Consider the following 18611-nt stretch of genomic DNA (forward strand, 5'->3'; position numbering starts at 1 on the left):
TATTCTGTTTAGGAAAAAAAATTGTGAATGAAAATATTTTATTTTGGATATATGTAAGAAAAGTGAAGGAAATTTGAAAATAAGTAAAAGATAGATAAAAAATAGGCAGAGGAGAAGGATGGAACCCTTTTACCTAATAGGCGCTCTCCCTGGATGTGAAAATACAGGTCCACTTCCCATCTCAGCATGAGAACCAAGCAGAGCAGTGTGCGTTCAATATTCCACTCAGAAATATTCTGGAATGTTTTGCTCTCAGTTGACTTTGTTAAAGTCACATACTCAGAATAAATAATTACATTTCAATGGAACTGAGGCTAGAACCAAGGTTTACTACCTTAATGTCTTAGCTATTCCACCCTGCAGGGTAAATTTCTCATTATAAGTTTTATGAAGCTACCTAACACACTTTCCCATATTTTTTTGCCAGGTAAAATTATTCAGCAAATCTATCCTGAATTCACAAATAGTTTTGCAAGCACCAAAGCTACATCAACCCAGTTAATTTAATGCTTGCTGAGTCAAACGGCTGGTGCTATTTGCAACTGTCTCCATAGTGTTCCCAGAGCTCACTGCCAAAAAGAAAGGAAGAGATGAAGGAAGTAGAACCCAACACCTGTCCTTTGTTGCAGCTTTGCTACTTTAACATTATAATTGCAATTAAGGTGATCAGTTGGGAGCCATTCTGCCCAGGATTTTTAATTCTGTAACAAAAAGTAAATAAATACCTTGCTATTCAATGATCAGAGAATCAGACTAGTTAGGGTTGAAAAGGACCTTAAGATCATCTAGTTACAAAACCCTCCTGTGATAGTAATACCACAATTAGGAGGGAAAATAAATGCCTATTAATATGCTTTTTGAGTTCTGTCTACAGTTTTAATATGGTCTTTGTTTCAACAGCTCTCTGGCTCCATGCAGAGTATTATGGGATTCTCATTTAAACCACTTGAAAACTCTGCCTCACCCTGGCTGGACCAAGGAATTGAACCACAATTCTGTGCAATGAAAGTAACTGATGTTTGCACAAGTGTTTTCTATAGTTCTCCTTGGGGAAAGCGCATTGACTTTGCAGCTTGGTTTGTTTGTTAGGTTTGTCTTTTTTTTATTTTCACTGAAAAATCAGAAAAGAAGAGAATAGAAAACCTGCAGAATCTGAATGAGCACTACTTCTAAACTAAGCCATAATTAACATTATGGTGCTTTGACATTCCATGTGATTTGTAAATCTTAAGGCAAACATACTAACAGAAAATATAACAGCAAAAAAGAAATAGCAATATCCATTCTTACATCCTAAACTATCAATGTTCCACGAACAGCAGTGCGAGCCCCTTATGCAGTTAGAGCACAATCTGAAAGAACTCAATGACATATGTATAAAATGAAAAAGTTCTTTTAAAAAATGTTCTTTTCCGTTAAAAAAAACCAAAAAGGTCACCTACCATGAGAGAAACCATATTTTGGAGCAACTAAGATATTACTAAGATTTGACTTTGTGATAATCATGAAGAGAAATAAAGCTTAATAGTCTTTGTGACAAGAATTTTAGGCATTCAACTGTATCTGTGCAGCAACTACATAATCAAAGCCTGGAATGAGCTCAGTTTGATTAGAAAAAAATATAAATAGAAAACATACAATTCTATTCTAAATTCTAATATGTACTATAAGAGGTAAGAAAAATAAAATAAATATTGATATGAGCTTTAAAAAGTCATTAATAACTTAATTGACAGCATTTTGCTTTATATCACAATAACTTTTCTGTTTCAGGCAAATAGGTATTTTTAGAAACTTACACTATTTCACCTTACATTTACAAATGCATACACATTTTGAAAGAGAGTATGCGCACAGATAAATACACTGAGTCATGGACACATGCATCGTTTCTGTTATTTATGTGAATGATATATACACTGTATGTTCTGTTCCTTTTAATTCTAGTATGCTGATTACACACTACACCCTCGAAATCTACAACCATTAAAAAGCAAATATATAGCTTTATCCAGCTGGACATTATAAATATACTAGACACTCTCATACTGCTCATGTAAATATAGACAAAGGCATGCTTGTGTATTCATTTAAAGAAGGAATTGCAGCTTTTTTATTTTAATCATTCTTGCTAGCAAGAAGCATATAAGGGATTGCACCACCCTTCTGCATGGCATCCTATGTAAATGAGTGCAGTGCATTTATAAATACAGATGTGATAGACCCCCAAACAACACAGTACCTGCTGTCTATCCAACCGCATCCTTTTTGCAGCATTTCTGCTTTCACTCTCACAGGCGGAAGCCAGGATACTCTCTGCAACTGCTGAAGTAAGGTGTGAGGGAATAGGTCGTGACTATGAGAGAAAAGAGAAACACAGAAATTATTTCTAGCATAATCCACAATATCCTTTTTCAAAGCACGCAATGCCATCACCTAAGCAGGAAAGTCCAGTCATAGAAATGCAGTTTATACTAACAAAACAAGGAAATGGAACTTGTAAAGATGAAAAATGAAACTAGTTAGATGTTAAAGCTGCAGCTGATCCATAGATCCACGAGAAGCCCTTTCCCCCCACAGCTCTATTGTCCAGTGTGTTTAGTCTGGCTCATTAAGCTGTACTTTGAACAGACAGTGGCATATTCTCTGTGTTCCAGCAGCACCCTGGCCGTCTGATTCTTGTTAAGAAAACTGAAAGGCTTTTTATCCTGTACAGCATGTGACAGTGATGAGTAGTGGTTTTTTATAGTCATAAAAAAAAAAAACACAACCAACCCAAAACAAAAAACCTGAAGTGACAGGGTTGAAACATCACTCAAAACATAACAGATTGTCAGAACATTTCAGAGCAGTCTCAATCTGTACTATATGAATATTTGCATTCCTTGCTGCAATATGACTGATGTGATTAAAATGACTTTACAAAAAGCCCTGTTTTTCTTTTGATAATGCCAGCCTTCCAACACTGTGGATATTTTGTGGTTCAGTTGGATGTGGTTAATTTTTTGGCTTCAAAACCTCTCATTACTAATTTCATAGTATTTACATATTTTAGGATAAAGGTGCAATGAATCCCAAAACAAGGGAATGCTAAAATCTTTTTAGACCCATTGCTCATTATGAACTCCAATATGATCTTCCCTATCATTTCATTATGAATTAGATATATTGTACACACATAAAACTTTTACACCTTTTTTCTTAATTACGTGCAAAACAATCTGTCTGAAAGAGGAAGCCCACAATGAAACCGGTCTTCATTAACATACAGATATATCTGAACTACCAAGAAAGTAAAGAAAATGGAGATAACAACACAGATACTGAAATACACAGAGCCCATTCTAGAGACTGCAATTTATTGAACCAGGCTGAGAACTTTCATAAATTTCCAAAGCTTCATTGAACTCAAAAGTACTATATAATTTTATACCTACTGGTGTGGCAGGGAAGGGAGGTTGCAGGGGGTGGGAAGGGGGTTGTTTGCAGTTGTTTTTTCGTTTGATTGTGGTTTGGGGTTTGTTTTGTTTTATTTTGTTTTAAGAGTTTTACCTTCTTTTTCCCAAAAACATAAATATGAACCTGCTATGAAGTGTCACTGAGGTTTGGCAGCAAGTTTTCCCAGTCATTTCTTAGACAGTCTTAGAACAGATTCTTTATATCAGCTTAACCAATTTTATGGTTTCCATAACATCCCAGAAACTGAGGAGCCAACCATTACTAATATTACATTTTTACCTTTAAAAATTAAAGTCCATTTATTGACTTTGGATGTGCTCTCCAGAAGGCCAGTTTTTAATCTGACACTGTACTTTCTCTAATGCATGGGACCACAGTCTACCTAGGATGAGAAGCCAAATCAGCTTTTAGAAATAGACAGAGATTTATGGGTCTCCCTCACTAGTGCAATAGACTTACTTCTCCCCACTCATACAAGAACAAGCTCTCTGGCATAAGCGTGTAAGAAAGACAGAGGCTACAATACTGCAATAAAATATACTTGGATTGATTTGACAGAACAAACTGTTTCCAGTTTTGAAAATAAATCAGTCTGAGAGATGAGGGACACTGACGTGTCATTACAGAAGTAATGACCTTACAGTACAACAGACAGCTTCCTCAGAGCTCCAGAGGAGGGAGTAAGCCTGCGAAAGGTTTTCACTGACAAAACGTTGTATTCATTATTCTGCCTTCCTAAAATAGTAATGTTACCCTGAATTCATTATTGAATCACTTAGCCACACTAGATCCCTCCCTGTTTGGTTGTCCAGTATTACTGTACATGCCACTGTTTTATGTATGTCCAAGATACACTGATGATGTTGGCTGCATGGAAGTCTCAGTGTGGTCCTGTGGCAGTGGCCACACAGTGATATTCTTGAAAAGAACACCAGATTAATTCTTCCACATCAGGTCTTTAATTAGACCTATGACTATACCTATACATCAGTGGCTTTTTAGAAGGTGACATATGAGCCAAAAACTTGATGTTCTGATCAGAAAGTAAAATGAACCCAAGTTCTCCCAGCTTATTTGTTCATGGGAGAGAATGGGTTTATTGAAGTATTTTATAAAATAAAAAATAAAGAAGTACCATAAAAATCAAGTAGTTACGCGCTTTTCTCTGAAAAGAAGTGCAGTGGCTGTGTTCATTGTTGAAACATTAGAGGAAATCTCCAGGTAATGGAGTATCTTTCTCTTGAAATGTTTTAACCAGTAATTTCTCTTATTTGTCAATGCAGCTTGCTGTTATGTTCATGTCAAGAACTAGAGTGAACCTTAGGGAGAATGTAACGAATGCAGGGTCGAGTCACAGTAAAATACTGTAACAAAACACAATCATTGAATTAAAGTTCAGGCTCTGTCAACTTCGCTCAGGCAGAGCACCAGTCTGGCACTAACCAAGATGATGAACACAGTCCTCTGTCACTAAAAGCAGAGCTGTTAAAAAGAGGATTTTCTGTTCCATTATATACCATATCTGTGAAATGTCAAAAAGATCAATTTTTGAAAAGCCTCATCTAAGCGGAAAAATTGTTTTGAAATAACCACTTTTTAAAATGTTTTTAAATAAATTGAATTAGTAGCCCCATCTTCTAAGTGGCCCCTTCTGGCCTAGCTAAACTTCCTCATATTCTGTATTTCTGATTATTCATGATATCTGTCATGACTACCAGCTATAAACCCCCTTCTGTAGGAAGCTCAAGCATCCTAGTGCTTGTGAGGTTCTGAATATTCCTCAACTCCCTATCCAAGGGTGAGACACAAAGGCCTGAGGAAAAATGGCTAAGGCAACCTCATTCAACTCTGCAGAAAAGAGCCTGCAGATCTCAGCCAAAGCAGCATTTTCTAGGTTCTCAGGATCCTCTCTGCAGAGCTAGGAGCTGAGTGCCAGTTGCTGCATGTTTGGGACTATGGCAGGAAATGTGGGAGCCAAGAAGTCCTTATTGCCAATGGCTCTCAGGCTCCTACACAATCCGTGGATCCACAACCTGCCGACTGGACTAGCAGGAAACCAGTTTTCATTTTACTGGAGTATGTCAAAACAGAAAGCCCTTGACAAACTAACATTCCTTAAAGGGAAAAAAGAAAAGGTCATTAAAAAATTCCCCACCATCTTTAACTGGCAGAATGTACCTAGTGTTGTTTGATACATAACATTCACAGCCCCAATCTGGTATTTCTTCACTTCACCATGACGTAAGGCAGGAAATAACTATACTGTGATTACCCATGTGTAAAACAACAGATAAGAAGCAAGCCTCTAAACTTTAGACTACTGAAACAAGTGACTCACATGGCAAAATCAGAAGGCAGGAAAAGCATTTTTGTGATTTTGAATCAATGACAGATAGAAAAGAGTAATTTGAAAGTGTTATAGTAACTTTCAGGTGAAGAGATGAATAAAACTCGGGAATTTGCTAAAGAGCTTAATACAGGCTTTCTGAGAAGACTATATGCCTTGTCCATCACATAGCAGCAGTATACAGAATTCTTTTGTATGTACTCAGAAACATGATATTGCTTGTGACTGCACTCAAGCAACCATGTTTTGAACACATGTTGGTTTTGGTTTTGTACCTCTCTTCAGCTGGTATGCAACTAACATTGAGTCTCCAATGTGATGTAGGTGAAGAGTATTTCTACAAAAAATGTAAGGAAAACCTGCTAGATTTCATCATGCACATGTGGATGCCTCCGTTTTTAACATCTCTTGAAGTGACTGACATTCAGTAAGTGGTCGAAATTCCTTTGATAGCCCAAGGGAGATGACCAACCACCTCCAGTCTTCTCATATTTGAAACTGCATTTCAAGGTAATTTAAGCCTGATTCTTTAGACCACCAGAGAGCCTGTAGATGATGATGATGACAAAGCAACAAGCACACTTAACCATCACATTGCACAGGATGTTTTGCATGGTTTTAAGATAAATCATTTTTGTGAAATCTGATATGAAGACTTCATACACTCATCTCCTTATCTCTCTCTGAAGAGTGTCTGAATTATTGACAGATACACTTTTGCAGATTTCTCAATGAAAAACCAAATTAGCAAACACTTCTTTGTAGTCAAATAACTGTTGATCTGCTTTAAAGAACATTGAAGCTAATGAAGATCCTTCCACAGCTTTGGTGGTCTTTGGATCCAGCTCTTAACAGTCAAAGCATCTTACAACAAGCCTTTCTGGAGTTATGGAGTAGACCTGCAAGGTGGCTGCAAGTTTGCTGACTTTTTAGTAGTTGAAATAAGAAATAAATCCTTGGCCCAGATTCTCTAGAAGTTATCTTTATTAGTACAATCTCTGATTCCTCAACATAAGAGACTAGTACTTTCAATATGCTGTAAAATACCCATTTGCAGTACAGCAGCTGTATACAGTATCACCTGGTCCTCTGTTTAAAGTGAGGCACCTTTGCAGCATCTTCATGGGAAACATAAAATATCCTTTTTGGCATACTCACACAATTCCTGTATTTCTATATGGTATTTCTAAAAACTTGCTAAGTTCTAATTCCAAATGCACATTTCTGGTATAAATATACCAAATATTGATAGAATAGGTGAATTATATTTCAGTCTAAACCACTAGGAGTAGCATATTCACCAAAAAGAAGTTTGCAATCTGCGGTACATGCTGTCCTCCTGTAGTTAGAGATCTGTTGTCTCTAAAGTTACTACCTTGTCATTTTCTGTGAGATCCAGTATTTACTTATGAATAAAGGCCAGAGTTGTCATACAGGATTGTATGATCTAGGTGCTGTTACACCAGTTACACAAGTTACACCAGTCTGATTTGGTTCTGAAAATATATAGCTATCTATTATGTCAGATAATGGGCACACATGAACACCTGTTAAAATGGTAAATTTTGTAACCTGACATTTGTGCATAAATACCACTTTCTAGTTTAGGCCAGTTAACACTGAAAATGAGATCTTTCAGTATAATGTGCTAGCACATAAACACAGAAGTTACTTCACTTGGTTTATAGAGACGCTAATATAAATCATAGAATCATTTAGGTTGGAAAAGACCTTTAAGATCATCGAGGCTAACCATTAACCCTGCACTGTCAAGTCCTCTACTATACCATGTCACTAATTGTCACATCTACATGTTTTTTAAATACCTCCAGTCTGGGCACTCAACCCCTTCCCTGGCCAGCCTGTTCTAATGCCTGACAACCCTTTTGGTGAAGAAATTTTTCCAGATATTAAATATAAACCCCAACTGATGCAACTTGAGGGCATTTTCTTTTGTCCTAATGCTTGTTACTTGGGAGAAGATATATGAACTCTAATATAAATGTGTGAATAAGAGCATATTATAACTATTACTCAAGCTTGAAAACAAATAGTTTCAAGTTTTCCAAAGTGATTGAGCATCTGAAAAGAATGTCTAAGATGTCTCACTGTCAGTAACTGAGTTTTTCCAGAGGTATCACTAAGCATTTCTTTGCACATTGGGCTCCTAACAAAGTGATACTCCCTAGTGGTCTCCTGCATGTAAGCTTTTTCCTCAGGTACCATAAGACTAGTTCATTTCCAAAATGAAATATCGTAAATATGCCACATCCATCACTTTCATAATAATTTATTAAGATCTAACACAGTGAATTAAAACCCCAAACATACTTATAACGGCATGCAATACCTAAATAGTATTTTTTTTTCATAGAAATCATCCAAAACACATTACAAGACATGGTACACATTATCTTCAAATGAGATTTTTTTACTCAGTATACTGCAGAGAAATGTATGACAGAACTGTCCTACACTGCACAGTAACAAAGAGTTTAGAAGCCTTTCCACAGACGTATTTTCAAATGTACAGACTGAAGTACAGTACTGCACTCTATTGGATGCTCTTTTATAATTGTTAGTACAGCATCATGAAATCTGAGCAACCACACAGGCACTTTAATGCTTGTAGCAACATATTTCATGCTGGGTTTTGATGTATTTTGCTCAGTCTTGCAGTCTTATGGTAAAAACTGAATTGTTAACACCTACTAAGGAATTCAAATAAATAACCAGAGTTTTTTTCTTGAATGACAGAAGAGGCATTTAAAAATGTTCAGTGATGTTCACATCACTTTCTAAAGTTTTCATCTTTAGAGTACATCTAATTGAAACATCGTGTGTTGCACCTTGATTATGACAACACCTAAATATATCCATGTATGTCTTAACATATCCATATTCCTGTCTAAAAGTTAAGCAAGTGACACATTCCAATGAATCACCTTGCTGCTGCTGCTGTACCTACATATGAGGCACTGATTGCTGAGGGAACCCAAGTCACCCAATCTCTCTAGAAAACTTGGGTAATGTTACTTCTATCCCAAATTTATGTAGTATTTCAGAGAGACAGAGAACCCCACTTCATGCTGATCTAACTCTTTCTGAACTAGGTGGGGAATGGGTTGGACACTCCAATAACAACAGTTTACTAGAAAAATTCCAGAGGACTAGGAAAAACTGAGTCTGATTTAACAGCACTTCCTGTTTTCTCCAAATACATTGAACTAGCTCTGTATCCTTAAGCTATTGGCACAAACTAGCTAATCAAGCAACACCGCAACAGAGGTTTCAGCCTAAGTCAGAATCTCAGCATAAGAAAAAACTTACATATTTACTACTCTTTTTCTTATTTCAAGCATACAAGTAATCAGGGTGAAAATACGTTTACCCCAGATTTTTCTTTTTTTTTCCCTCGTAAGAAAGGTGGGGTGTTTCTCTATATCAGAACTTATTGCCATTTTGGAGGGGATTGTCTTTCTTGTAAATTCAATTTAAAAATGCATTTCTATCTTTTCCTGTCACAGAATGTAGAAGACTACTTAGTCTCAGGTTGTAAGGTATTCTTCATTTTTTAGTTTTCACTCTTTTCCCAAATATCACGCCTTTTTCAAAGCTAGCTTCATCACTTTCTATAAGATTACTGGAAAAAAATTTACCTTCTTCCAAAATTGCCTATACTTGCAATACTTTTTGAAAAGCAAAAGGTACATGAGACAGATTTAAAAAGCAGTTCTTAAAAATCATATGCCTATTCAGGGAGAAGGTAGAATGATATTTTAGAGCCTTAGGGAAACTTGTTTCTAGTATTTATTTATTTTTAAGGATATCTGAGACATAATGGGAAAAGTCAAAGTTTGACAGAGAGCAGCTTTACCCTTTTCAACCAGGTTGCCCATCAGACTTACATAAGCTAACGACTGTCAACCAACAGTGAAATACTTAAAGGTAAGTGACTGATCAACAGAATTTGGGGTATAGTATAAAGCAGCAACTCTATTATTATTTGTAGATCTTCATATAACTGTTCTTATGATAATTTTCTTAATGCTTCCCAGCTTATAAATCAAGATTAGGTATGCATCCCTGGATTCACAAACCTTCAACTTCCTGAAAATGCTCATGACCTTTCCAGGCATAAAAGACCTGGAGGATTGAAAAGCCATGTGACTGCAAGGGCAGCTGGACTATTAAGCATTAAATTCAGTAAATAGTGAAAGTCTCCTCTCTCTAAAGCTAAAAGTTAAAAACAGAGGCTAGATACCTATCTCAAGAAGATTTCAGAAAACATATGACCTTCTGAAAACCAGTCACCACTGAAAGTTACTCAATCACAATATAGAAGCACTTCAAGCCACTATATACACATTTAAAGCACCTTGGTTGACATGTCCACAGCTGCAAATTGTTAAAACACCTTTTACAGCCATTTGGCACAACCAAATAATAAAAGTGGTGAAAGATATAGTTATCTGTTACTGAGGCTGACAATAGGACAGAAGGAGCTGGGATGAACACCGGGATTTAACTGAGGAACTGTCTTCAGGCATAGTGTGATTCTTCTCTGACGCATCTAAGCTGGTCTTGGGACAATGAAAAGCATTTATGACTAGTCTTTTCTCTCTGATGAATAAGAACACTTTGATACTATTGCTTTGTGTTACAATAGTGCCTAGGAAGAAGGATTTCCTTTTGCTTTAGAAAAGGAAGAATCTCTTTGTGAGAGTTTAAGACCTTGCTCTTGAATTGGGATGCCCATAGAAAAAGGTACTATAAGCTGCAGTTTCACACTGAACACTATGAGACTGATGACAGGAGATCATGAAGATGAAAATAGATAGTAGAAAGAAAATCTAATTAAGTCAATTCAACCACATTTGATTATTTCTAGCATCTAAATTTTTTTCTGGACTGTAACTAAATAGATACATACCACATATCCTCAGCAGCTGTCAACTATCTTTTACTTAATTGACAGTTTTCTATAAATGCAGAGGCTGGGACAAATCTAAAGGATGGTTTATAAAAACTTTGGTGAAACAGGTCAGTTGACCATTTTAGGGAGAAAATTTCTCTTGTATCGCATACATAGGTCACAAAACTCTAACCGTAGTAATATCAGTCCTTGAGAAAGAAGAAGTAATATGATTTTTTTTCTTGCTTATGGGCTAATGAAAAGAAAAAGGTTTTCTTTAAGAACACCATAAGATTCACAAGGTGCTACAGCATAGCACAGGTGGAAGCACAACCTAGAGATCCCTCACAATGAAAGATTCTGAGCAAGACCACAGAACTTAGTAAGAGATCATTTTCAACAGTCCATAAGCAAGAGACACTGGGAGGAGAAAAGCAATTTTACAATTCATGAGGAAAACTTTGACAGTGTCTTGTTGAGGGATATGCTTGTGTCAGAAGGAAAACGGCACAATTAAAAGCTAAACAGTCAGACGGGGAAAGCATTTCCAACGTAGAAAGGGAAGTCCTCAAAGGAATATTCGTAACAGGAAGCTAAGCCAGCTGTCTTGGAATCCATGGACAACTATCTGTCATAACTAGAAGCTGAGTAACTACAAGCAATCTCTTAAAAATATTAATACTAAGAAACACATTAATTAACAATATGAATGCACATGAGACTGAGCCTTTCCCATTCCCTCAGAGCTAGAATTGGCCTGTTATACAACAAGAACTGTCATTTGGATTACAGATGGCAAATAACTGACAGAAGCAGGCTTCAGGCATGGTTTTTTCATCTTTACCATGCTGTCTTACACTAATTTAACTTAGTGTTTACATCTTCTCTTCACTTTACAATGATGCTGTAGATAGCTGCACTGTTCCACACACAGTCTGAACTGTCATATGCTATAAGATTCTTCTCTTTTTCTCTTGCAACTAGGTGCTCAAAATGCAGCATTCTGAACCTGAACAAAATGAAAAACTTGTGTTTAGTATGTCTACAGTAAAAGACATCTCCTGTGGAGATTATTATTTGACATCCTATTTAATATAACAACGGTAGCACTATTGCTCCTGAGGAGATCATTATCCTATTTTGCTATATTTGAGGGTAGCGTCTTACTCACATCAACACCAGCATGTCCCTTCATTATTGTTTTGAACAAATGTTATTATACAGACAAAGTGATTCTTTTCCACTATCAAAATGGTAAGTACATTTAAAATAATCATACAGTTAAGTGCCTCTGTCCATGGTAGCATTTTTTAAAAGTGGTTATGATCAGGAGATGCTGATACAGTAATTTAGACATCAGAAAATAATTAAAACCAACAAATGGATACATAATAAATTTCAGAATTATTCAAGACATAAAGATAAAACACCACTTATTGTCTTACGAAGTTAATAGGAGCTGCCGCAAAGGGTTTGGACAGTCTTTGGCTCAAATGAGGAAGCCAGACAGATTTGCCTTCAGGCCCAAGAGGACTGAAATCTCTGGCATGAGCTCCAGTGCCTTGTCACTTCCATTCATGGGCAGCAAAGTCAGTATTTTAGAGGGTAATTTGTTTGTTTAAAAGGAAATAAAGCCCATCATAAACTGTCATAGAACATTATAAAAATAGGGAATATTTCTGAACTATAAAGACTGCCTATTTAGATCTCTTCTCCTTTTCCCCTCCCAGGAATAAATTTGTTCCTGCAACTTGTATTCATATGAAAGTAACATTTGCAAATGTGCACTGAAGTCAAGCCAATCTAGCTCTTATGGGTCATACTGTAAGCCCCTTATTCAGATTGCGAAACAGTTGTGCAAGTCTTTCAGATGACAAAAAATGAGCTAGTTTACATAACTGCTCATCAGTGTGAATAATGACAGTAATGAGGCCATAAACTGGAACAGTGAGGGGACTTGCACGCATCAGCTTTTTTTTTTTTTTTTTTTTCAATTGGAAGTACAGCAAAATAAAAATATTTGGCATCATGAAAGCTGAACTTGATATTGCTGGATTATTTTCAGCTAGAGCGAGTAGATGCAATTTGATGCTACTTAGTGTATCATAGAAAATATTTACGTTCTGTTTTTTCTTCCTTCATTTTGCAAGGCTATACAATCTGACATGTACTCCACCAGTCAATCTTTGGCACTTCTATCTATACAGATGTCCTTTATTCTACCTGTCTTCCTTCATCTGTGTTTCCATTGTTTAAAGACAGTGTTATCTGAATGTTTCAAATCATAAAACCATGCAGTTGACTAGAAACACAAATACATACAAAAATTTAATTTGTCTTTTCTTTTGTGTTATCCAGTCTTATCCTACAAATAAACCTGAACCTTTGTTCTTAAAACTGCCAGCTAACATCTTAAACAACATACGGAAATCACAAATATTCTGCAAAGACTGCAGGAAAGAGAAAGACAGAGAAAAAGAGAGAAACAGTAAAATTCAATCATCTCCAGTAATTTTTTAATGTAATCAATGGGTTTGCAGATGATTCATTAAAAAAAATGATGATATGTTTAATCACTAAATGATATCTATTTGTAATGATGAGGTGGTTTTATTGTAATCTAAAGGCCAGAGTTACAGCTAAGACATATCAAACACAAGATGTGTAGCTACCTAATTTCTTCTGACTTTCCTGGGTTTGGGACACACCAAAGGGGCTTAGAGATAATGAAGCTACCAATTAATTAGAAGACTTATTATTTACCCATTCTTTTGGTACTGAGTAATATTAAAATATTAATGTCTGAAAACAGTGACAGTTGAATACAATTATAATTTTCATGGGGTTTGGTTCAATTAAAATTACCAAACCATTGAGATGCTCGTACTGAAAGTCTGATGTCCGTTTTAAAACCATTTAATGTTTTTTGAACACCTATATGTCAACTAAAAGATTTCAAAGGAGCAATTTTCACTAAGAAGTAATAGGCTAACATCTACAAGAAACAAATCTAAAGCCAAAACCATTGCCAGTGTGATGTTACTACACTGGGCATTTTCTTGATTATAGCATCTCTCTAGCAGGATCTAATTTTTACAGAGTTCACAGAAATCCAGTTAGCAGAGGCATTTTAAAGAAAAATCCATCTTACTGCAAGACTTTTCCAGGCAAAAATCTCTAACTGTAACATAAAGTAGGAAATAAGTCACTATATACACCATCATTTGGTTTACTTCCTTACATCTGGCTTTCTTCTTCTTTTCCTATACATCCATACTAGCTCATCTTGTGAACTTTAGTGTCTCAAAGCATTTTAAACCAGTGAACAAAGGGAATAAATTCAGGAAGAATGAAGGAAGGAAAAAGAAACCTCTGACCTGGTATTACCAAAAAAATAAATGAACAAAAAAAAGACACTAAGATGAAAACAAAATAGTGCCATGGATTTACATATGGGGTTTTGATGGAAACTAGGGCTGGGTTTTAAATCAAAACTCACCATCTCAAAACCACTTCTTTTCATCCGCCTGCAGGACTTGAGGTAAGTACGTATGCGTTTTCTGGCACGCTCTTGATACTCAGGGAATTGTCGCCTGCATGAGTCAATGATAGCCTGGATCTTTTCTTTGGGCTGCTTAGAGATTGGGACCATTCGGTCCAAGTTTTCATCTACAAACAGCCTGACAAACATCTGTTGGCAAGAGGGAGACAGAGGAGATGGGTTTGGAGGGCAGCTCTCTTCTCTTCCTAGCTTCCTGTCTTGATTACTGATAGGAAGACATTTTTTCTATCCACTGAAGAGCTTTGTAATGGGAAGCCAGAAATATTAAGCAAACAGTTCTATAAAGGGTTATTTCAGGGGGGCTGATTAAGAAAAAAAAAAAGACAGGAGAAGAATAGTCTATAGGATACAGAATTTGTGAGATAAACCAGAACAGATTGTGAAAATAGGCACTACTTAAGTTTCATTATTAACAATAAGTTGTGATTGCTAATCATTTTATTGAACTGACTCTCACTTTTTCTTTGTTTGAACAATTGCTTGTGTTTTCATGCATAATTACATATATTGGGAAGGCAATAGAGAACAGTTGACCACTGGATGATGGTCTTCTAATATACTGGCTACAGCCCCTTTCCATTCAATGGGTGAACATGCATATACACACATCCACACACACAGGTGTGCGCACATACATACAGAACAAAGCTTTGTTTTCCTCACTTGGTAAGGATGTCATTCTGCCTTAACAATCTAAATAAAACACAATAAATCTGTCATCTGTTGGCAAGAGCTTAATGTGCATTAAAATAATAATTAAATAAATCCTACAAATTCAGTTAACGTGCCCTTAATATTGTCAAACTTACCCACAAAAGACAATATCAAATGAATAGCAGAACTAAACAAGACAATGAGTGCAACAGGACTTACATTGAAAGCTTTCAGTCGCTCAGCTTCTACCCCATCTGATTCATTAACCTTCTCAGGATCTTCCTGCTCATCATGGTCATCTTCATCCTCATCTCCTCGATTCAAAGACAGATCTTCAGCACCTCTGCCTACACTCTCATTCTTCCCAGAGTCATAGCTTGAATAGCTATGTGCAGGGGACTGAAAATAGACAAAAAGGGTATGTTCGTAAAAATTCACCATGGAAATAAGGTCTACTCATCAAAAATGCTTTATAAATATTTAAGAATTCCATTATTTCTTTTTATTCTTTGTTCAACGCAAGGAGCTCATAATCCTTATAAAAGCAAACAATTCACAATAATATTAATTTCAGAACTTCAAAAAAATGTGACCAGCTGCAAATTCAGTAAATCAATTAACAAATGGATTACCTATAATAATTACATTTAACATGAGATCTTTGCCATACAGCCTTGTCTAAGTACTGCATACAGGAATTTCTTACAAATACAAACTTCTTTGTATTAGCCAATATGTAAATAAGGGGCAGCTGATTTGCACAAAACTCTAAAGGATTAAAAATTACACATTTTAAGGCAAAGAGGATTTAAGTAGGAAACATTGATATTCATCCAATCAATATGAAATATTATCAAGAGCTGTGTTCTAGTTTCACTTGCAAAACCTCAGAGTGAATTAGAGATGTGTAGGTTTGTTAACATTTTGAACGCTTTTCTGAAAATCATATAATAAACCCATTTTTCTCTTTGCATATCAGCACTCCGAACTTTACCCTAAGCAGAAAATCAGCTTGCTGGATAAAACAGATGACCATCTCATTAAAAGGTATCCATTTGTAGGACCAAAACATTTTCAATTGCCAAAAATCAATACTGTGCATTTTCCCTTGCAATATCAAGAATTCAGTTACCTGTTTCCTCTGCATACACGTCAAATTGCAGGCCACAAAAAGACTTCAGTTATAAAAAGCCTTCTACAACTTAGCACTTTAAGATCAAAGCTTTCCCGTAACCACACAAAAGTATCAGAGAGCATCTTTTCCAGGGCCATCAGATTCACATTTAGGTAATTCAGAGCAGTTTTACTTCTATAATATTTTAATCCTGTAATATTTCAGTATTTTCCTCTCTTGCTTTAAAGCACACTGTAGTCTATTAACTTCAGAGAGCTCTGAATTAGGTGCAACATGAACTTCACATACACACTGAGCTTCCTAAAATTGTCTTTATTTCAGGGTGTTTTCACCATTCACAGAATGTCACTGGACAGTGAGATAGGAGGGAAAGGCCAACAAAACTATTTGTCTTTCAGGTATACTTCTTGCTGTATATGCTTACTCCAATGTTTTTCTTTCCCTATTTTAATTTCCATCTTATGTTGGCCCTCATTACACCATCAGTTGTGAAGTCAATCTCATAAATTTCCTTGCCTTGCCTTAACAGCACTGATACTCTAAGTCTTTCTTTTTTTATCTATCCTCCCCAGACTATCTTCTCACAGTATAATTTCCCTGGAGTTCCACTTTTTAATCTCTAACACTCCTAACATCAGATCTTTTTGCCTCTCTCATCCCCCTGAGTCTCTTCACTCTGTAGACCACTCTCCATTCCCTAGACCCTTATAGCAGACATCAGAAAATAAGAAAACATCAAAAGAAAACAGAAGAGAAAGCTTCTGTATACAAACACCTTCAACAAATAGGAAGCTCAGCATCACCTCCTCCTACAGCCCATGACAGCATAGTTAGGAGGCAAGAGATTAGCCAGGCAGACATATGATGGCATGGGAAGATAAGACATGGGAGAGCAGCATAAAACCCTGTTTCTTTTCATGACACAGATATTTTGTTGTGGGAAGATGATGAATATCTACACTGCTGCCTATTCAAATAACTCTTCCTTGCAGGAGGTGTTGAACCCATTGAATTGTCAGGCTCCAGAAGAATATATTTCCATCCTGATAGGAGATGACAGTTATAACTTATCAGAGTGCCTAGCATATATAAGCAACAGTAAATTATCTCGCCAATGGCTATCAGAAGGCCAACAGCTGCAGCCTGATAGCCTGTGATGAAGGAATAAGAGTTATTATCCTTGATCCTTAAAAGGTACCCAGAATTTTTTTTTCTTTTTAATAAAGTTACAATTAATTGTTACAATCATTGTAATTGTGCCCAAGTGCTACACAGTAGAAGATCTGACCTATACTGCAAGACTTGTTCTTTTGTACTTCTTAATTTCATGTCGTTCTACAGCTATACAACATGCACAGTGCTTCTACATAATCAAAAAGCCATTTCACGAGCTAGGCACAATATAAAGCTCTAGAAACTACTGCCCTGAAGAACCCTAGTGTCTGAAATCCTTGTTCTGCAAACACTTGATTTTGCATGAGTAATTTCATCAGACTAAATCCAATTAGACTACTCATGTGCATAAAGTTAAACAGATGCAAAACTGATTTCAGTATGTACATATGTTTGGGCTGGATGCCAAGATCATAAATTACACACCAGGACTGAGATCTGCTTTTGTGAAGGGAAGAAATTCAGGCCAAAATGTATTAGCTATGTCTCTCAAAAATTTTTCAAAGAAAGCATTGTATAGAGAGGCTTGTCCAATGTCTTCTCCAAAATATTTATTTCACAAACAATTTTAGCATCCTAAATGAACCATGGAGAACAACATACTCTGAGGAAGTTGCGTAGCAGGAATCCATGTTTATTCATCATGGATTTGAAGACTGTGTACAGTATCAGGAAAAAAAGTGGGTTTGTTCCTAGCTGTTGTGTCAGCAAAATGGTGAAAGAGGCTACAAAATCTCAGTTAAAAATAAAATTTCTACCTTTTTGTATTTCTATATAGATGAATATAGAGTTAAAGAAGCAACAGACTTTCACTTATGCTGACTCTGCAATTTTGCAAAAGCTGATAAGCGTTTGCTTTTGGTACTCTATTAGGCAGCTGCAGTGCTAAACAAACATGGAGTAGGACAGCAGAAGACAACTTGTCCTTGGTACCTGTTCCCCAATTTTAGGTCTTGCACTAGCCTTTCAAAAAGCTGCTCTCACTTTTGCCAGACAGGAACCAGCTCATTCAGATTCCTGTGCAGCCCTTAACACATACATTTTTATGGTCTTGCAGACTGAAGAAGTGATTCTGGTTAAAATGGTTCGCATTTGGTTTGATTTTCTTAATTTTGTCGGTCTGGGTAAGACCAGGATCAGTCCTTGGCTCCAGTTTACCACCTGAAAACACAAAGCCTTGTGCTGACAGGACAGTGTGAACACAGAATGGATAGAGGGAGCATATATGTCTCTCTTGACAGCAATGCAAGATTTAAGCACTCATGGAGTGGAAGCATTAATAGACATAAAACGTTTTATGGGTGAAACCTTTGTGCTTAACAAACGTGTGTTGGAAAAGAAAGCGACAGCAATGTAAAATAAGAAA

At 36.3% G+C, this 18611-nt stretch overlaps 1 protein-coding gene across 5 annotated transcripts in view; it reads right to left on the minus strand.

Annotated features, from left to right (window-relative positions):
* Positions 1-18611, minus strand: part of NOL4 (nucleolar protein 4) — a gene marked incomplete at both ends in the record, with an annotated part of 200612 nt that overhangs the window by 31345 nt on the left and 150656 nt on the right. For 3 of the 5 annotated variants that reach the window (XM_080611782.1, XM_080611781.1, XM_080611783.1), the window contains 3 exons: positions 2243-2356; positions 14221-14412; positions 15157-15336. In XM_080611782.1, coding sequence (XP_080467908.1) covers positions 2243-2356; positions 14221-14412; positions 15157-15336 — 486 coding nt within the window. The remainder of the gene's footprint in view (positions 1-2242; positions 2357-14220; positions 14413-15156; positions 15337-18611) is intronic. The other 2 variants (XM_080611785.1, XM_080611784.1) reach the window with 1 other exon arrangement.

Source organism: Psittacula echo, assembly GCF_963264785.1.
Source record: "Psittacula echo genome assembly, chromosome: 2".
Lineage (NCBI taxonomy): Eukaryota > Metazoa > Chordata > Aves > Psittaciformes > Psittacidae > Psittacula > Psittacula echo.